The 22,560-nt window shown below is 37.7% G+C and overlaps 1 protein-coding gene across 3 annotated transcripts in view; it reads right to left on the minus strand.

Moving 5' to 3' along the window:
- Positions 1 to 4,434: 4,434 nt before the first annotated feature.
- LOC126251670 (ribonucleases P/MRP protein subunit POP1) overlaps positions 4,435 to 22,560 on the minus strand; it is an 81,780-nt gene continuing 63,654 nt past the window's right edge. For all 3 annotated transcript variants that reach the window (XM_049952248.1, XM_049952247.1, XM_049952246.1), the window contains exons 7-8: positions 22,220 to 22,442; positions 4,435 to 5,455 (exon numbers count right to left, since the gene is read on the minus strand). In XM_049952248.1, the coding sequence (XP_049808205.1) occupies positions 4,600 to 5,455; positions 22,220 to 22,442 (1,079 nt within the window). In that variant the 3' untranslated portion in view covers positions 4,435 to 4,599. The remainder of the gene's footprint in view (positions 5,456 to 22,219; positions 22,443 to 22,560) is intronic.

A 22,560-nucleotide genomic window follows, 5' to 3' on the forward strand; every position in this document is an offset into this window, starting at 1 on the left:
GGTTTGATGTAGAATGGCACCTTTTTGCTTCATGCCATGGGAAGAATGCTTGTGATGGTGTTGGGGGTACAACAAAGCGAGCTGTCACAAAAGCAAGTCTGCAGCGGACCGATGACAATCGTATCATAACACCTCAAGAAATGTTTGAATTCTGTAAAAAAACATATCAAAGGAATTACCTATGTTTTTGTACAATGTGAGGAAATACAAGTAGTCTATGACAGTATCTCGAAGGAAAGGTACATCACTTGTCAGAAGATTAAAGGCACTTGATCTTTTCATTGTTTTGCAACCCATTCACACAACTTACTGAAGTGTAAGATCACATCAACTTCGCCTGATAGTGAACATCAGTGTGGAAAACTTGTACAACTGGTTCTTCAAAATAAAGACACAGTGGCTTGTGTTTATGATGAACAGTGGTGGATTGGCGAAGTTGATAATATTGACTGTCAAAACCAAGATGTACATGTATTTTATCACCCTCCAGGACCAAGGACATCTTTTAAAAAAATTAAGAAGGATCAAGTCTGGATGCCACTTAAAAATGTACTAAGGAAGGTGTCTCCCAAGGAATTTACAACTGGACTGGGTGAACTTATACTCCCAAACTGAGTGAACAAAATTCTCAAATGTTCAATGAGCGATGTACTAAAAACAAATAACAAGAGAACAATATAATGTAATTAGTAGGCTTATTTTCAATAAAAAAATAAGTTATCATAGATATGATGAAATTATATACTGTAACTGATTTATTTTATTCCATAAGCCTAAATATCACAGATTTTAAAAAACGCATTTTTGACTCGTGCTTCTAATTTTTTTTCCATAACTTCCAATTGAATCTCAAAGTTGAAATTTATACTGAAGTTTGATATCATAAAGGACTATTAGCTGTGAAATTTTCAGATTTTTACCTGGTCCCCCAAAAAAGATTTTGCATGCTACAAAATGGAAAAAAAATCCATTTTTTTTTAAATAGTGTATTTTTTTAAGTGTAAGCTCCTCACCACTGATACTCTATAAAAAGTAACTATACTATACAGTGTAATAGCAGAAAAAATATTAAAGCAGAGCAAGTAATCTTTCTTTGGAAAACTACTGTTCAAAAATTGAGTTTTTTAAATTTGTGGCTGATAACTTTGAACTATTAAAAATTATTAAAGAATACATTCAGCTAAGTGATAATTATGTTAATTTGTAGCCCAGAGTGTGTTGAAGTAAATGCATTTTATCTGAAAGGCTTAGGACATTCCACTACTGAATAATTGTAAAAAAGGTAGATGCTTGCAAATACGAAACAACGCATGCAGCCTGGAACAAATATGGCCACCATTTCAAAATAATAAACAATAATTTTAAAAAAAATATATTTTTGTGATTACTAAACATTGGGGAATTCACCCAGCATATATACAATTTTTTTGAGATTGTCAAGCAACCAATTATTTTTTTCTTTGATCACTTGGTATGGATTGACCCGTTTCTCTTTTGCTATGCACGTTATGCTCATTTACTAGCTGTCTTGTTAATTTAACCAAACATTCTGACATTAAATTCATCACCAACTTTTACTTGACTCCAGTATTAAACTGATGATAGTAACTTAATCCTCTTTGTTTGAAATACAACATTCAGATTTAAGCTTTTTCAGATTTAAGCTTTGCTATCAAATCATCATGTTTGGTTGGAGAATTTTTAGAACTTCCATCTGGTTTAGTGCAACATTTCTTTTGAAATGAAACTTCTAAATTGTTTTTGGCATTAGTTGCCACTTTCTTAATTCCTGCATTCAAAGCAAAAGGTACTTTTCTTCACTTAGTTTTCAAATTTTACTAGCAGGCAATACACCTAGGATTTCTAGGGCTAAAGTCATTTTTTTAAGTTTTTGATGAGTCACAAAATTCTTTATCTGAACTATTACCATCTCTTTCTTTTTTAATGATAAATGTCTTAAGAATAACATGTTGGACACGATGATTTTCCTGGTATTATATTGCTAAAGTGGCTATTGTTTTTGGAATAGTGATCAAACATTATTTCTCTCCGACCTCTTGTTACAGACTTAATATGTTTCTTAAAATGGTCCAAGCAAGATTGGCCAAAATGGTGATGAAATTTCTGTAAGTGTCTAGTTTCATGGTACTGAGAAGTTGAATTAACCTCTGAGCCAACACTCTTGGCTGTGCGACTGAAATCTGTCGATTGGAACGTCACTCTGAAGTCAATCTTCACTCATATAAATCAATTACAATGAGAATAAGTACAGAGAAATACATTTGTCAAAGGACCTTATTTATTAATTGGGTAGCCAGATTTAACATAGCCTTTGTACAATTGCCTGATTACATGCTTGCTATTGAAAGTTTGATTACCAACTCTCACTTTTTCTGTGTCCCACATCATTTTAGACAACCTCTTCATTCTTGGGAAGCCAAATGCCACACAACTTCCCAAGGGACTCCATGGTGCTACAGACTCTGAAATATACACTTGTGATGATTTAAGCATGTTCAGTTGCTGTCTCACATCATCACCTGATATCCGTGGAGCACCTCTAATATAACATACTTAATACGTAACTAATTCATTCTAATAAATCCTCCATGTCACTGATTACGATTACTCAGTTATTTAAAACGTGAAGGGTACAGGCCTTCTATTTACCCATTCCCAAATTATACAATAATTTTCTACCCTTACATTGGACAGTAACTTCTTACATCCATTCTGTGTGGGAATTTAAAATAATACATGCCATACGTGCAGCAGGCACGCAGGTCTCTTCAACCATGCTGTATAGCACACTCAGCAAATGGTTACCAAGTATGCCTAAATTGAGCAATTCTTCTCCATCCATGTAGGTGTGCAGTCAGTTACGTAGCAGTCATCCTTACACAGAAAGTCACAAAGTTCATACACTGTCCAGTGTGTGTGTGTGTGTGTGTGTGTGTGTGTGTGTGTGTGGAGACTCAACAGTAGGACTGGCTGTAGGGTAGGAACCTTAGGCTATGGATGCTGATATAGGTATGTCATACATTTGGAAAAGAAAAGTTGTGGAGGTTACGAGGATAGTGGAATGCCACTGTGACTTGTGTTGCGAAGATATCAAAAGCATTGTCTCATTTCAGAGCTCACCCTGAGAAATATTAACACTGACAAAATATTCTAACCAGACATTCCAAACATTCAAGGCCTGGTTGATGCAGGGTGGTGGAGTGCTTCTCATCTCAACAGATTTCTTTGTAAACAAGGTCAGTGGGATAACTGTGTGAGAAGAAAGTCTGGCAAAGATTATTTTCCTCTATCTGCTTAACTTTCTGTCGTCGTCCCCCCCCCCCCCATCTCGCAACACATCTTTTCTTCTCACTGACTCTCCCCCCCCCCTTTCCTATCTCCGAAATTAAGTTAGGGTAATGCTTACCAATACGTTATCTTTGTGCTCCTACTCTCTCTTATGACTTTTCCTGATCTTTTCTCCTTGTAACAGGTGGGCCCTTCTCAACAAAAAGTCTAAGAAGCCTCTACATATTCTACTAAACCCTTATTTCTCCCTTTAGGAGGAGAACATTGTTCAGCTAAGAAATTTGCAAGTTCAGTGACAATGTCCATGAGGAAACTGCAGTGTGCATCCATTCTGGCAGTTACAGATTATTTGGATAACAGCATGCCAAAGTAAGCAGTCAACTTGTCCTTAGTTGGTGCAGTTCACGAGCATTTTTCCTGTGTTTAAAATTAATATTTTACAGTCTGAAAGATATGTTGGTATTTTCAAGAATCCTTTCCTTGACATTGGTATGAAGTTCACTGGTACCTGAACATTTTTTCCTAACTCGTTTTCTCTTTGCTCTGATGTTAATATTATAACCATAGCTGCTGTAACCTGATACCTTACATTAATATTACACAGAGTTCCACTAAAGTCTTAATATGTCCATCAAATCTTACAATGGCAGCTTCATAATAAATGAATAAATGCTGAAGTCACTTTATCCCCCCACCACCTCCCCACATAAATTGCACTCAATAACCTATTTTTGTATGTTGTTATGATTAGCTAGCATGTTTCATGACAGTTTCACAGAGCTTGCTCTGTATTTTCAACTGCAGTTATTCAGGAGACACATCAAAACAACATAATCATGTAAAACATTGATAATTCATATGCATAATTGCTACAGAATCTGCAAGAATGAATATCTCAGATAAAGATTCAAAGCTTGGATATTGGTAAGGGGGTGATACAAAGTAGAGATATCTGCTTCACTTTTTGCGTATATAATTTATACTAAATTGTAGTATTTCAATTAGGAAAAACTGCAATAAATCAAAACCAACACCCTTAACATAGAATATAAGCATATTTCAATTCAATTATTTCATATTTTCTTTCTTAGTTTCATACATGTAATCAATACAAACAGCATCACATCATAATTTGAAAAAGCTGACAAAGTTTTTGTACATATTCATCACAGAATGATTGAAAAGGAAATGTTAAAAGGATGCTAAAATATACGGTTTCTTATTCTCGGCAATGGAAAGAGTTAAATTCACCATACCTGTACTGTTGGGTGTTTTATTTGGTAAAAGATTTCATGTCACATGGTGAATGTGAAGCATCGCATACCTGTATTGTTGACTGTTTTTATTTCTAACTAAAATCCAAGGTTTCAGTAGGTATGTAGACTTAATGAAGCTCAGCAAAGCTAGAAGTGGAATATATCCCAACCCCATTCCAATTCCATCACTAAATGAAAAACCACCTTTATAAATGAAACCTATTATTTCTCTACAGCATGATTTCCTGACAGTCTTTGCATTGGGCATCCAGAGTTCACGCATTTTCATGGCATATTCTTCCACTATGGACTTTGTGGCTGTAGTTTTTTCATCTTTCATTGTGTCACTCACATTTTCACAATGATCCACATCAGCACTATTGCTATCTATCAGTTTCCTTTTCTCAGCACGTCTTTGCTTCCTAAGATATTTCAGTTTCTTCTTATGGTCATGTTGCAGTTTTTTTCTTTCCTGTTTTTTTTCGTCTTCATGGAGGGGTTCTATGGGTCCTGGAAATGATTCACAAGATGATAATCTTTTCAAGTCCTCATCAGTTGGAACACAAATTATGGAAAAATCAGTTGGAACTCCTTTATCTTTCAACACAACACATACTGGTACTAGGCATTTCTTGTCATCATCTGAATCAAAAAGGGTTCCTGTGTCAAAAGAAGGCTTTTTCTTTCTGCTGTTTATATGAAGTTCACATTCCAATTCATCTAGTTTCTTTCTGTCCCTTAATACATAAAATGACATTTGGTTTAAGTAATTTTTATCATGTTCATCAAAATTCTCATCACTCCACTTGTTTATAAGTAAATTCCATGGACATTTAAAGGGACTTACGATACCAAGTGTAGCAAAATTTGGTCGTTTGTCAGGTGGCAACCTGGAGAAGAAAAATAAATTATCACCCTTTCATGTGTATTCAACTAGAAAAGATATTTATAAGGCAACAACTAACATTAAAACTGTAAATTTATTTCATCAGTGGACAACACTCAACTTAATATTACACTTAGCCATAAAGGGAAGTTTGCTATAGTGTTAACTATCTTGTCGTACAGACATCACTAAACGTAACAATATTAAACTTCAAAGGAGATAAATAACCGATGTTCAGATAACACCTCAATTTGACAATGATGTCATGAGGGATAAACAGTGTGAAGTGAACCGTATAACGTCCAAAGTTGAGAAGGTCGGGGGTGCTTGGCAGTGGAGAGGGTGCAAACCAGGTAAGTTAGTAACTTGTTAGTTGCTGCTGGAAACTGTTAAGTGGCTAGGGAAAGAAGACCAAAAGAGAAATAGGATTAATGAAGTACGTTACAGAAATCATAAATGAACATTGCAAACACAAACAGTTTAATGTACTGCAGAAATTGTAAGTCAATGATGTTATTAGGAACTAAGCAAATGTTTGGATAGGATAATGAGGTTGAAGGAATTGGCTGTGCCCCTTTTAAAGAACCATGTTGGCTTTCACCTTAACTGACATGTGGAAAACACATTAAAAGAAATAAATAAATTAAACAAATTGAAATGTGGGGCTGGGTAACAAAAAGTGCACACACGAGTTCCTAGAAAACTGGACCAAAATAGGTTTACAGAGCTTTTTTCATTCCAAAGTATCTCAAATTCAACGTAAAGTTCCAAATTGTTTTCACATTTTAAGAGACCAGGGGAGAAAATAGCTGTAATAGTTGAAAAACCATATCAGAACTTCTTTATTAATGTAGAAAGGCATTGCAGAGTCTTGGATATCAACTGCACACACTTTGTTTTTTAAATACTTTTTTAAATAGTGTTCAAAAATAATTATATTTGAACAAAGATTGCATGAAAGCAAATCACTACAAGAAGATAAAGATTTTCAAATATATAAAATATTTGGATATTCAATATTGGATTTTCCACAGTTTGATAAAATATTTCAGTCTGCTTATATTTTTTTTCTATAGATGTGTTTAATTTCCTGAGACTACAATTCCATCCATCATTTAGCCACTGTGGATTACAGCCTGTGTATATCCAAGGGTCATTCCATAAGGCATGAAACCCATGGTATTTCATGTGAATGATTGGCATCACCATATTCACAGTAAATATTCAAAACCCTGCGGCAAACACTACCAAAATCAACTGACAGATTGTGACTGCATGCAAGGATGGATCATTCAATGCGAATTTGATGTGCTGCAAGATGGATCGTGTCCCCCACCCACCTTACTCACCAGAACTCAGTCTCTGTGACTTTGACTTCATTCCACAACTGAGGAAACCATCGCAGGAGAGGCACTTTGCAAACAGGGCAAAAGTCCTTACGGCATTTTGGCAACAGGAGGCACACATTGATTCTTTTTCTTCCATTTGTACTCATGCAGAATAAATTTACACACAGTTCCAATCCCTGTTCTTCATTTCAACCTTTACCATGACCTCCTGTACTGGAACTCTATTTTATATTGGCATTCAGATGCACACCACCATACCAGTTCCACGCACATAATGGAATTCTCATGTTGTCACATTATCACAAGATCTACCATAGTTGCAATGACTTATGAAATAACCCTCATAAGAGCAACTTCTAATGGGAGTTTTACTGAAAAGTAGGTCATGAATGGTGGAAACAATCAAATAAACAAATGAAACTTCTATTTTACAAAAATACAAACCACAATATTTCTTACGCTACAGCAAAATATTGTTTATTAAGAGGTGTTGCCCCCCCACGAACCATGGACCTTGCCGTTGGCGGGGAGGCTTGCGTGCCTCAGCGATACAGATAGCCGTACCGTAGGTGCAACCACAACGGAGGGGTATCTGTTGAGAGGCCAGACAAACATGTGGTTCCTGAAGAGGGGCAGCAGCCTTTTCAGTAGTTGCAGGGGCAAAAGTTTGGATGATTGACTGATCTGGCCTTGTAACACTAACCAAAACGGCCTTGCTGTGCTGGTACTGCGAACGGCTGAAAGCAAGGGGAAGCTACGGCCGTAATTTTTCCCGAGGGCATGCAGCTTTACTGTATGGTTAAATGATGATGGCGTCCTCTTGGGTAAAATATTCCAGAGGTAAAATAGTCCCCCATTCGGATCTCCGGGCCGGGACTACTCAGGAGGACGTCGTTATCAGGAGAGAGAAAACAGGCGTTCTACGGATTGGAGTGTGGAATGTCAGATCCCTTAATTGGGCAGGTAGGTTAGAAAATTTAAAAAGGGAAATGGATATGTTAGACATAGTGGGAATTAGTCAAGTTCGGTGGCAGGAAGAACAAGACTTTTGGTCAGGGGAATACAGGGTTATAAATATAAAATCAAATAGGGGTAATGCAGGAGTAGGTTTAATAATGAATAAAAAAATAGGAATGCAGGTAAGCTACTACAAACAGCATAGTGAACACATTATTGTGGCCAAGATAGGCACAAAGCCCACGCCTACCACAATAGTACAAGTTTATATGCCAACTAGCTCTGCAGATGACGAAGAAATTGAAGAAATGTATGATGAAATAAAAGAAATTATTTAGATAGTGAAGGGAGATGAAAATTTAATAGTTGTGGGTGACTGGAATTCGGTAGTTGGAAAAGGGAGAGAAGGAAACCTTGTATGTGAATATGGATTGGGGGTAAGTAATGAAAGAGGAAGCCGCCTGGTAGAATTTTGCACAGAGCACAACTTAATCGTAGCTAACACTTGGTTCAAAAATCATAAAAGAAGGTTGTATACATGGAACAAGCCTGGAGATACTGACAGGTTTCAGATAGATTATATAATGGTAAGACAGAGATTTAGGAACCAGGTTTTAAATTGTAAGACATTTCCAGGAGCAGATGTGGACTCTGACCACAATCTGTTGGTTATGAACTGTAGATTAAAACTGAAGAAACTGCAAAAAGGTGGGAATTTAAGGAGATGGGACCTGGATAAACTGACTAAACTAGAGGTTGTACAGAGTTTCAAGGAGAGCATAAGGGAAGAATTGACAGGAATGGGGGAAAGAAATACAGTAGAAGAAGAATGGGTAGCTTTGAGGGATGAAGTAATGAAGGCAGCAGAGGATAAAGTAGGTAAAATCCTTGGGTATAACAGAAGAAATATTGAACTTAATTGATGAAAGGGGGAAATATAAAAATGTAGTAAATGAAGCAGGCAAAAAGGAATACAAACGTCTCAAAAATGAGATCGACAGGAAGTGCAAAATGGCTAAGCAGGAATGGCTAGAGGACAAATGTAAGGGTGTAGAGGCTTGTCTCACCAGGGGTAAGATAGATACTGCCTACAGGAAAATTAAAGAGACCTTTGGAGAAAGGAGAACCACTTGTATGAATATCAAGAGCTCAGATTGAAACCCAGTTCTAAGCAAAGAAGGGAAAGCAGAAAGATGGAAGGAGTATATAGAGGGTCTAAACAAGGGCGATGTACTTGAGGACAATATTATGGAAATGGAAGAGGATGTAGATGAAGATGAAATGGGAGATATGATACTGCGTGAAGAGTTTGACAGAGCACTGAAGGACCTGAATAAGGAACTAATGGTTAGAAACAGCTAGATAGTCTTCTTAACGCAAAGAACTAACTTAAGCTCAAAGCAACTGTTCAAACTTACGACTACCAGTCTTGATTCAGGCACTACAGTATACTCTACTGTCATAACTGAACTCTGGGTTCAAAGTCACTTAACTCTACTGCTTGAATATGTTGTTTATGTAACTACTGCCCTATCAGAACCACTAACCCCGTGTTCTTTGAAGAGTGTATTCCATAGGTGCTTATTGATAAATCACCTCATACAATCCTACATTTAAAATTCTGCTAAACGAACAACTATGTGTCAAGAGTCTTGGCCTCCTGTTCCTATAAGCACTTATAAATTTCTTCCATTTTGACTGATGCGTAATCCAAAAACACTCCATCTTCGACAACCAATCATACACTGATAAACTCTAGCATGGACAAATTACAGATATTTGTGTGTGGTTTTTAAAGGTAGCATCATGAAAACTGATACGATAAGTAATTGTTCATTACAAAACAGTTTATGAATAACTGCCTTAGACAGCTCATTCAGGACCTTGTACCACCTTTAATGTTCATTTCCCTATCTCAAAATACTCAGTTTAAGATCCTGTCCAGTTAGTAGAATGTTTACCCATAAGGATTTCACCACTATGTGGTAGTACTAGCAAATGATTATACAAGTCTACTGTTTTTCTGGTTTCGTGTCATACAATTGCATGTACAACACACGCGAAGTGTAGCACTGGCAGCCCAGTAACTAAAGCATACCAATCAGTGGTGTTCCAGGAGAAAGACCATAATACTACCCAACTGAATTATAAAAATCTGTAAAGAATGGGAAATGAGGCCACACAAAGGTTAACTAGAGAAGGCACATATGATCCAAAAAACAAAAGAGAGCACAGCAGAACTAGAGAGATATTAAATTCCAATAACAGACGAGAAGTTAGAAGCAGCTTCAAATAATGAAACTGGAAGTGTAATGAATACTTAGGCCCTGCTGCACACCTTGTTTCCTGTACACCATTACAGGCCCCATCTCCAAATATTTTTATGAACTCCTCTCACCATCTCAATCCCACACTTATTTTCTTTCTTGTCTTTTGTGCCATTAATTTTTCTGTCACTTGCAGCTAAACAAGTTGCCGAGGGTACTTTGTATTATTATCGATCATTATCTTCCCTATTCAATACACAAGAGAAAAGTGACTGGCCATATGCTTGCACATGTATCATAATTTCTCATCGCCACATGGCTCCCTTACGTCCTACACCTCTTGTCATCTGTCCTTCCTTCCTTCTCTTATGTTTTACATTTGTCTTATCTCTGTTATTGTTTGTCCACATCTTTCCCTACATTTTCCTTCTTGCCTTCTTAAGCAGACACGCAACCTTGACCAACATGGTCGCATGGAACTTTTGCAGCACCCTGTAGCATAGGCCATGACCACTTTGGCTGTTCACCCATTACCTTCTGTTGAGTCCATGCAGCATTCCAATCCTGTGCTCCTGCTGCCTCACCCTCTCGCATTCTTATCATGAGCTTACTCTCTCTCCCAAACATCAGTCACCCTTCCCCACACTCCAACACCCCCCTTCTCCCATCACTCACTCTGCCAAGATACAACCCTTCACCCCATTCAAGCTGCAATTTTGCCAGCACAATACAGTCATACAGGTGTGTCCCTACTGCCTTGTCTTAATCAAAGTGTACACAAGATATATTTTAATTTTTCTCATATTTTCTCCAGAATACTGTCTACATTTAACAATAGTATTTCTTGTGATATGATCAGTCCCCTCCTAGCAGTTCTCAATTGTGTTTGTAGAGCACCTCATATTTATTCCCAGTGCATTTTGGATATAGTGAACCAAGCAGTAACAATGTTAATAGAACATCTCTCAATTCACTCTTTCTTGAAGCCAACTTTCAGATAATCTCAAACCTTGGAGCAGTAATAAGGAGTAAGTTGCATGGGAGAGATTCATAATATCTCCATCACTGATGTATATATATTTTTTAGAATTCTCTTTAAAACTCTTCAGACTTCAAATTCTTTTTCCTACAGCTGATTTTTCCATGTTCATTCAACTTTCAGATACTTTCTAACATCACACTGCAATATTTAAATGATTTGACAGAGTCCAGATACTGACTTTTAATTCTGTCATTAACAGATATAGTACTTGTATCTTCTTTATATACAAATTACTTTGCATTTATCTATACTTAATGTGAGTTTTAATTCACCACACAAATTTATTTAAAGTCAGTTATAAAGCAGATTGACATTTTTCTTTAACTTTTTCAGTAACCAGTCCAAGATGATTGTTATGTTCTTACACAACTTCCACACAGTGAGGGTATTATTGCTTCTGTCACATTTCCTCAGTATATGCTTGACATAATGAGCATCTACCAGGTGCTAATTGACAAAAACATTTTTAGAGGTTGCTCATTGTCTTTGGGACCACAGCAGGTCATTACATCCCTGAACTGTCTGATATTACTGAAAATGGTCTGCACTTCAGCATTTTTTTTTCTACCATCACTGCAATAGACTGAAGCTCAGAAAAATATTAATATTGCTGTGAGCTGTGGCACATGCGTGCTGTCGGTTGCCAATTCAAACCCTACTACCAGTAATTATTTGTTATTTAGTATTTATAATTCCTGGAATGCTTTCAGAATTTCTTGTTTTTGTAATGTTTGCTATTCTGGAATAGTCAAGTTTTTTATAAATATCAGAAGTCTCCGTCCAGGAGGCAGTTCCGTTCTCATGCTGGTAATAAAGGTGCTAATAGCTGTACTTCACTGATGGCACTGCTTTCAGGTTCAGACTTGAGTGTGGTTTTTACATGACATTGTTCAGTGGAGATGCCAGGTACTTTAAAAGACCTAAATAACTGTGGCTGCACATACAGCAACAGGTCCACTGCACACCAAGCATTCATCAGTGTTTTTGAGAGACTCTGATGGAACCTGACAAATTGGCTTAAAGGGCTTAACTGATTAACCAAACACAACAGATGGGATGACATATTGTGTGTGTCAAATGTGTACTTTCAGTCAGACAGCATAGCAAAGCAGTGGTTCAAGGACAGCAAAGAGAAGCTTAATTGTAGGAACAAATTCCAAGCTGAACTGAAGATAACATTCAGTGAGAATCAGCAGCAAGTTTGCTTGGTGCATGAACATTTAAGAACAGGGCCTACTGTTATGAGGAAGTTACACAGTCCTACATAAACAATGTTTCGGCCCTATGCCACACTGTGAATTCCACTGGAATATGACAGAAGCCAACAAAATCTCAACATCTAATGAAAGGGGCCACAAAAGACATATCAAGCTCTTCTGGCAAAGGACATCATAACAACAGAAGAATTCAAGTGATGCCAGTGCATTGAGGAAATGCAACAGAAAATAATTGGATGAAAGAAGTACGACCGACTCTGAAATATTGTCACTATGGCATGAAGACTACGACCTCATCTCTCTCACACTCCATGTAGTGAGAAAAGTGATACAGCAGTTTACGGAGATCAGAACTGCTGGACTAAGTACACACAAGACATAACAGCCATGAATGTCAAACCTATGTTTCAGGAGATAATAAAGAATGTTGAAGAAGAGGTGTATCGATCTTTAGCAATAATTTCTGATACCAGACGAATGAGCCAGCAAGACTGGACCTAGCCTTCTCTGACTTATGTCGCAGCCATCAACTGGCAACCCAGCACATGACCAACCCAAGCACAACCAACTCTTCTATCAAGTAGAACACCCTGCAAAAGAACAGACATTTGAAGGACAGAGGACAGCATGCTGGTATTTGTCCTTTGTGGGTGCCCTGGATAAGTTATATGTTACTGTAGAGAAAAAAAGGCGAGTTTTCAATGGCTACTACACTGCCAGATGTCAAACATCACTACAGTTCTATTCAAGCCAGTCAATTACAGATGATTACACCCGAACTCCAGGACAAAGGCCATTGCCATATACTGAATAAGTCACTCCTCGATATGCCACAGCTGTTCCCCATTATTGTACAGAGGAAACAGCCACTTGTCTTGGAGTTGAATTCAAGAAAACTACATAAGGCGACCATCTATAAAGGGGAGGCGACCATGGATAAAAATCCACCATGGACAATGGTCACCAAGGTTCAGGGAATCTTGTCATCAGCAATTGCCATCCTGTGGGGACACAAGCTGACTCAGGGGCTTCCTTTTGTGTACTGTCAAACACTTATCCTCATCAGCTAAAGAAGATAATGTTGTGCAATAGAAAGCAACTGTGCTGAAATTCGCAACAGGGAAATACATCCAGCTGACAGTAAATGTATTGCAAGATGTCAATGTCAGAATGCACCCCTTCGAATTTGTAGTTTTACCAAAACGTACTCATAATCTTATTCTCTGACTGGACTTCTTGCAGGCATCACAAGCAGTCACAGACTACTGAAGATCACAGCTCAGGCGGATAAAGCTATTCCAACAAGCACACAGAACAGAGATTTCTCTCTGTGATTTTTTGCCATTGAAGAAAACGTTACCAAGATGCTCATTAAAACTGTGAAACTTTGTTGATTACAAAAAGTTACAGAATCACAAAATGAAATCTAAATGGCAGTGATTTATCATAAGCACTGCAGATGGTCAAGGAGAACCCCGAGCTGTCCCTAAAGGTATGTGTGTAGGAACAGCCAAACCAGTCCTGGATGGGCAGTTCAGTAGCACTGACGAAATATTGTGCTCTGCTACCACTACAGAAAATACAGGAGTGGAAGCTACTACTGAACTGCCAATAAGATATGAACTGACCGATGATTTATGTGGTTGAGTGTTAGCCATTCTGCACGACTTTTCACGTGGTTTCAAATCTGGAGTGGAGGAAAGACAGACTTAATGGTCCATGTAAAACACTACATTAACCCGGGGACCATCCATGATTACCTAACACTCATATTTGGTGTCACCAGCTGAATGGTGCATAATTTGGGAGGAAGTGGAGAAGATGCTGCAAGATATCATTGAACCTAAGGATAGTCCTTGGTCCTCTCCTGTATGCTCCTTATGAAGAGTAAAGATAGCACATGGCCTTTCTATGTCGACTACTGATGACTGAACAAAATCCAGAAAAATGTCTAAACATTGCCTCAGACTAATGACATCCAAAGCTGTTCAAAAGGAGAAAAATTTTTCTCAACTATGCACATGCAAACAGGCTACTGGTAAATTGAGGCTGACAATGGTGACCAGGAAAATACTGCCTACATCACACCGGATGGCCTCTCTGAGTTCAAAGCCATTTGGACTGTGTAACACTCCAGTCATCTTCAAATGTATGCTGGACACCACACTTTGACACAGATGGATGATGTGTCTTTGTTATCTGGATGCAATGACTTTTTTTTGTTTTTTTTAAGAAATTTGAAGAACATCTACCTTTGATGCTCATTCTGCAGTGATGGGAATGTGGCGACACAACCAGAATGTAAGGATCTACCAGTGCTGCCCATACAGACAACCACTGGCAAGATCTAGAACCAGGGTGATGTAATCGGCTCCAACGAGAAGTTCTGAAACACAGGTTGCTGTTTCTCCAGAACAGGGAATAATGCCGCAAGCTGTTAGCACCACTGGCTGGTGTCCTGTGGGTCACCAGTTCAAACACAGCCATCAACAAATACTTGTTATTCAGTATTCATCATTTTTGAGAGGTTCTCAAAATTTCTAATGTTTGTATGTTCTGGAATAGTCAACATCTGTATAAACAACAACACTCTCCTTCTGGGAGTTTGTCCTGTTCTGACCCTACATTGCTTTTTGTAATAAAGAGCTTTCAGTGCCAAGTATTGTACTTTACTGATGACCCTGCTTTCGAATTTAGACTTGAATGTGGTTACAAGTTGAAAAAATTTGTTATAAATGCAATAAATTTAAAGCCTAATAGGAAGTTGGTCAAGGTCTAGTTCACTGTTGCTTTTCATCAGTTCCAATTACTTTTTACCACTGGGGACATTCATTTAATTTACTTCCCTACGAGTTTGTAGACTGGTCAAATGGTATTGGCAGGTTATGATCTTTCCACACGAATATTTTTTTAAAATGTTAATTTTGTTCCAGTTGTTTTGTTTTTTATGTTGGCAGGCACCAATGTGCGAGTAAGTTTTTGAAATGCTCTGTGATTTTACAGCAGAATTGAATGCCCTGAAAGATCTTTTCTAGTGGAACCTCCTTTATTTCTTCTTATCAGCTGCGCAAGAAATCAATATTTTTCAGTGAAGTTCTCTATAGTCTCTTTAGCACTGAATGCCATAATGCCAATTTTTCAGAATTTTTTGAAATGTCATTCAATGTGGTTGTTCCTTGTCGAGTTCATCACCTTAGTGCTTGTATGATAAGCAACATATGATAGATAACATGTTTCTTCTTACATTTATTATGCTCAAGTTAAATGTTCCAATTCAATCTTGTCGAAAGGACAGTAGTGGCTGTCTATGAAATGTAAATACTCCCCAATGTTTTTCGACACAGTCTTCTTCTACACTGAATCTGTCTCCTACAATGAAAGTTCCCATGTTCCTTTGATTTTATTTATCTACTGAGACTAGCTGTCAGTATTTTGTTTGCATTTTGTTTTCAGCTGGATCATTATTTACTTTCCTTTTGGTCATCCAAATTCAAGTTTCCACATTCAAAATGTCTTGCTACAGAAGATGTCAGTACAGACACTCAATTTATACAGAAACAGTACTTCAAGAATGGCAAAGTAACAAACTTTCCTGTAGAAACTACAAATGTTCCTTTACGAAATAAATGCACAGAAACGTACTGTTATACTGAATAGACGCCGTTTAATAAGATTTCTCAAGTTTACAAGAACCATACTGTTATGATGAAATTCAGGAAAGCTAGGAGATAAGCTGACTGCAGATGCAAATGCCAAATTGGTGATGTGGCACAGTGCTATAAAGAACAAATGAGGATGGGGCTACAAGAAACTATGCAAGAACAGGATATACTCATGCTAAATCACAGGTTTCTATTTATGTACACAACAGAGCAGGCCCCCAAATTAATGCAGATGATAGAATGGTACACAAAGTAACAACCAATAACAATAATATGATATTGCTCTATGTGAGTACATAACCCTAGAAACTGCAAATCCTAATATCTGACCAGCTGAAGAAACTTGACAGTCGATCAAGCTCAGCTCAGAAATAAGTTTGAAATACAACAATATTGAACCTTAAAAGCAGACGTGATGACAGTACAAACTTCCGTGTGTACTTGACAATGAGGATCGAAGCTTCCACAGAAAAGCTGTGAAAATTGTGGAAATACACGATTTAGACAGTGTATCAAGTTTGGAATAAGTTTCTTCCTTCAGGTGAGTTTATCACTGTACCTGGACAGCCACCAAGCAGCCAAGTCGTATCCAAACTGAACAGATTAAAGAATTTTTAGGATTTTGAGGAATGTGATCTGACATGTCACGTTAATAACCCAGGTTATTGTTTATTAACAGGTGATGAAATAATTGTTGCTCTTATCAACTAACAAGACAACAAGGAGGTACCTAGCAACTAGGTCCATGCAAAGAAAGGACCATCCAGTGAGTAAGCTTTTCATTGCTCTGAATATTGCTGTTAAGTGCTTGGAACAGCAAGAAGAGAATGGCACTGTCCAAACTGTAGGCCTACTTTATAGGCAAACAAACTTTTCAAACTACAGTATAGAGTCAGTTCTCCGAGTTATTTGTAAGGAATGTGATCTAAAATATATGTGTACAGTTGTCTTTAATCCCATGTTTCTTTGCTTCATATTACTGTGAACACTGTTACAATATGTTTTCATAAACATTTGAAAACCCAATTATCCGAATACTCCCATCCCGAACTGCTTCAGATAATAGATCCTCTATGTAGTAGTATCAAGCAGTGAGTGCAGAGTATTGGCACACTGAGCATGCATGATACCAGTGGAATGAGAAAAAGATCATGACACAACAATGTGGCAGAGTTCCATATAAACTATCAGACTGACAGACACAAGAAAGAATTTCGTAAGTGGTTTTTGGTGGCAGAGTTAAGTTTAAGTCGGTGTAGCACATTTTATCCATGTCTTTCCCTATAAAAATCCAAATGCTTGTTCCACAAATTTACATGTATCTCAGCAACAAAATGAATTTTTTTGAAGGCAGTAGATGTATGATGTCAACAGACAAAAAAAGTGAACTGTCTGTAAGGAGGATGAAAAAACAATCAAGCTGGAGGCTGTAAAATGAAAACAGATAAAGGGATCATAATGCTAATGCAGAAAGAAGAAGGGGAGGTCCATACAAGAGTGCTGAGGCACCAAATTCACCACTAAAGGGACATAGGCACACACCCACATGACGACAAAATGAGCATGTGCATGAATTGACAGTCCAGCCCATTCAGTAGTGTGAAAATAGAGAAATTGAGGCTTCAAAAGAAGAGCAACAGAGTGGAGTGCATTTCCTTACAGCAGAAGGAGTGTGGGGAATTGGAATGTATCAAAGAATGGCATAAGTGTACTGAGAGCACTACATGTCTGTTGCAATGGTCAAAATATGGCAAAAGTTAGTCAAGGAAGTATGATTGGAGGTCACTGGCTGATGATGCATCATCTGGAATTCCTTAATTCATATAATCTTAATAACATGAGACTTGGGGGTGCGCTGATGACAGAAAGCATGGGTCACATTTCAGTGGTGTCGGTGGAGTCTATCAGCAGGACGGGTTTCACTAGACATGGCCTGCACCTCAACAGGTATGGGAAGGGGAGGTTGGCAAAGCTTATAGGTGACAGCATAGGTGGGGTGGATGGGATCACTCATGGGAAAATTCCTGCAGTAGTGGGTGTTAGAGCTGCACCTTTTTTAGACTGAAGTCAGCTGATAGGTATTCCTGCTTAAGGGAAGTCTCGCTAACAAAGGAACCACTTTCAACAAAGCTTAGGTATCCGAGTAATGAGGGAATTAGTATATTTCATCAAAATATACAAGGTATTAGAGATAAAGTTAGTGAACTGCTTATAGATGTTGACTCGGAAATTACTGGTATATTTGAACACTTCTTAAATAAAGAGATAATTCAGAGGCTTCCTTTACCAGGATACAGGTTGGCTGGCAGCTTTTCGAGGAGCTCTTTGCAGTGTGGGGGAGTAGCCATGTATGTGAAAAATGGCATCCCATTTGAGTCAATTGACGTTTCAAAGAACTGCACTGAAAAGGTGTTTGAATGTTGTCCAGGTGTGGTTAAATTTAACGGAGCTAAACTTGTAACTGTTGTTATTTATAGATCCCCAGACTCCGATTTCACAACATTTTTGCTAAAGCTAGAGGAAGTTCTTGGTTCACTTTATAGGAAATACAAAAAGTTAGTTATATGTGGTGACTTCAATATTAATTGTATAAGTGATTGTGCAAGGAAGAGGATGCTGGTAGACCTCCTTAATTCATATAATCTTATGCAAACCGTATTCTTTCCAACGAGAGTGCAAGGGAACAGTAGAACAACCATAGACAACATTTTTGTTCATTCCTCATTACTAGAAGGGCATTCTGTTAGCAAAAAGGTGAATGGCTTTTCAGATCATGATGCACAAATTTTAACTCTAAAAGATTTTTGTGCTGCAACACATGTTAAATATAGTCATCAGCTGTTTAGGAAAGCTGATCCAGTTGCTGTAGAGACCTTTGTAAACCTTATCAAGGAACAAGAGTGGCAAGATGTTTATAGCGCTGATACAGTAGACGATAAATATAATGCTTTTCTCAAGACTTTTCTCGTGCTCTTTGAAAGTTGCTTTCCATTAGAACGTTCAAAACAGGGTACTAGCACAAACAGGCAGCCTGGGTGGCTGACTAGAGGGATAAGAATATCTTGTAGTATTAACAGAATCTTCCGTCGGTTCTTGGTAGAACAACATTATAATAATAAATGAAAAGCACCAGTTTGCTTTTGTTCTACAATATTGTAGAACAAAAGCAAACTGGTGCTTTTCATTTATTAATATCTTGTAGAACAAAGTGGCAATTATATCAAAACGTTAGAAACAGTCAAAATATAAATGCTGCAGCCCATTACAAACAGTATTGTAAGGTGCTTAAAAACGTTATTAGGAAGGCAAAAAGTATGTCGTATGCAGATAGAAAAGCTAAGTCTCAGGATAAAATTAAAACCATGTGGTTAGTCGTAAAGGAAGTGGCTGGTCTGCAGAGACAGGTCGAGGATATAGAATCAGTGCATAGTGGGAATGTCCATGTCACTGATAAGTCACATATATGTACAGTATTTAATAATCACTTTCTGAATGTAGCAGGTGAACTAAATAGAAACCTAGTCCCAACAGGGAATCATATAGCGCTCCTAGAAAAAAGTGTTCCGAGACGGTTACTTGAAATGCTCCTCCATGATACTGACAGGAGGGAGATTGAGTTAATAATTAAATCACTAAAGACCAAGAACTCTCATGGATATGATGGGGTATCTAGCAGAATACTGAAGTATTGTTCTATGTATGTTAGCCCAGTACTTAGCCATATCTGTCACTTTTCCTTTAGGAGTGGTCGGTTTCCTGACCGATTAAAGTACTCGGTAGTGAGGCCACTTTATAAAAAGGGAGACATTGATAATGTTGACAATTTTAGACCTATTTCTATGCCATCGGTGTTTCTTAAAGTTATCAAGAAGGTTGTATATACAAGGTTACTGGAGCATTTAAATTCACATAATTTGCTGTCAAATGTTCAGTTTGGTTTTAGAAATGGTTTAACAACTGAAAAAGCTATATTCTCTTTTCTCTGTGAGGTTTTGGACGGATTAAATAAAAGGCTAGGCGTTTTCTTTGATTTAACGAAGGCTTTTGACTGTGTTGACCACAAAATATTACTGCAGAAGTTGGACCATTATGGAGTAAGGGGAGTAGCTTACAATTGGTTCGCCTCTTACTTTAAGAACAGAAAGCAGAAGGTAATTCTCTGCAATACTGAGAGTGGTAGTGATGTTCAGTCCCAATGGGGACTGTTAAGTGGGGCGTTCCCCATGGGTCGGTGCTGGGGCCACTGCTGTTTCTTATTTATATAAATGATATGCCTTCTAGTGTTACAGGTGATTCAAAAATATTTCTGTTTGCTGATGACACCAGCTTGATAGTGAAGGGTCTTGTGTGTAATATTGAAACAGTATCAAATAATGTAGTTCATGAAATAAGTTCATGGCTTGTGGAAAATAATTTGATGCTAAATCACAGTAAGACTCAGTTTTTACATTTTCTAACTCACAATTCGACAAGAACCGATATTTTGATCAGACAGAATGGGCATATTATAAGCGAGATGGAACAGTTCAAGTTCCTAGACTTTCGGATAGATATTAAGCTGTTGTAGAAAGCCCATGTCCAGGATCTTGTTCAGAAACTAAATGCTGCTTTATTAACCATTAGAACAGTATCTGAAATAAGTGACACTTCAACACAAAAAGTAGTCTACTTCGCATATTTTCATACGCTTATGTCGTATGGTATTATTTTTTGGGGTAATTCTTCTGATTCAAAAAGAGTATTTTCGGCTCAAAAACGGGCTGTTCGAGCTATATGTGGTGTAAGTTCGAGAACCTCTTGTTGACCCCTATTCAATAGTCTGGGAATTCTGACATTGCCCTCACAGTATATATTTTCTTTAATTTCGTTTGTTGTTAGCAATATTAGCCTATTCCCAAGAGTTAGCAGCTTTCACTCAGTTAATACTAGGCAGAAATCCAATCTGCATGTGAAATGCACTTCCTTGACTCTTGTGCAGAAAGGAGTGCAGTATTCTGCTGCATCCATTTTCAATAAGCTACCACAAGAACTCAAAAATTTTAGCAGTAGCCCAAACTCTTAAGTCTAAACTGAAGAGTTTCCTCATGGCTCACTCCTATTCTGTCGAGGAGCTCCTGGAAGAGCTAAAAAATTAAGCAAATTCCAGTGTTACATTGTTGATTTTCTTTATTTAAACTTACGACTTGTCACCTGAATATGTTTTTTTATATTTCATTTTATCTGTTTCTAATATCGTGTTATAATTTCATGTATTGACTCGTTCCATGACCATGGAGACTTCTCCTTAATTTGGTCCCACGGAACAATAAATAAATAAATAAATTTCCATTCCCTGCACTCCTGCTGCAAAGAAATGCACTCCACCCTTTGCTCTTCTTTTGAAGCTTCCGCTTCTCTGTTTTCAGAGTGCAGTGGAAAGTCAACATGTGCACATGCTTGCTCTGTCCTCATGTCTTCCGTAAGCAATAGCACTTCAATACTGCCAGGTGTTTTCATTTCACAGCCTCTGGCTCATTTCATTTTGAGGGCCCCTTATATATTTTTTATACTACAGATGCTGCAGAAAGTGCTATATCACACAAGAGACAGTTGATGACATTACCATTTTCTTACGCAAAAAACATTTGATTACCATAAACCAAATCAAACCAATAAACGTTCCAAGAGAACACCATGCATTCAAACAGGAACACCTTTAACTAACAAATCTCCAGGATATCACTTCTCAGCAAGACGAAGATGGTGATTCTGAATCATCCAATAACACAAGCTCCTGTTGTTGACAACACAGAGAAAGTTATTCAATGTAATGCTGTATGACCGATGTGTGCACAAATGTGAATGCTTTTTTATTCAGGGAAGGATTAGCTGAAATCCTACATCTCACCAAACCTGTTCTGGACTTTTCTCCAAACAGAAAGCAATGACTGTCTCCAAGAATCTAACTCGAGACCTTTTGGTATCCAATGAACAACACTAACCACTGAAGCCCAGAGATGAGAAATTTTTTAAAAAATGTACTTAACTCCAGAGTTGGTGTCACTATTACTTATATGCTCCCACTTTATTGTAGCTTCTCAATTACAATAACACTTCACACAATGACCTATATGCTGACTGAATAATGGGACATTCTCTCTTATTGTTGCTGCTATATCATGGTCAAGGAATGACAGAGTTATGTTCTGGGATTGTGTGTAATCACAAAATATGTACATGAAAGCATTCATACAGCATGTTAACAACATCTTGCAAACGTCTTGATGATACTAACCGAAAATGAATGTCTTGCAAATGTTTTTCTACAGTGGTATCTTCTAATGCCCCGGACTTTGTATCAGGAGGCAGAAAAGCAGTCCCAAAATCTTTCAGGCCTTCAAAGCTGAGAGCAGTGGCCTCTCTCAGTCCACCTACACGTGCCCCTCTAAATACCAGTGCCTGCCAGAAAGGCATAGCCCAACCAGCAGGAAGAATTATATCCCAACCACATCCAAAACCTGCAAACATGATAATAATACATCTTAGTCAAAAGGCTTACTTAAAGTCTGGCAGTATTTAACACACAAGTAATGTGAAATTTGTAAACAAATTAGCTTTTGTAAGGGAAGTTTACTT

The sequence above is a fragment of the Schistocerca nitens genome, chromosome 4 (assembly GCF_023898315.1).
Source record: "Schistocerca nitens isolate TAMUIC-IGC-003100 chromosome 4, iqSchNite1.1, whole genome shotgun sequence".
NCBI classification, from domain to species: domain Eukaryota; kingdom Metazoa; phylum Arthropoda; class Insecta; order Orthoptera; family Acrididae; genus Schistocerca; species Schistocerca nitens.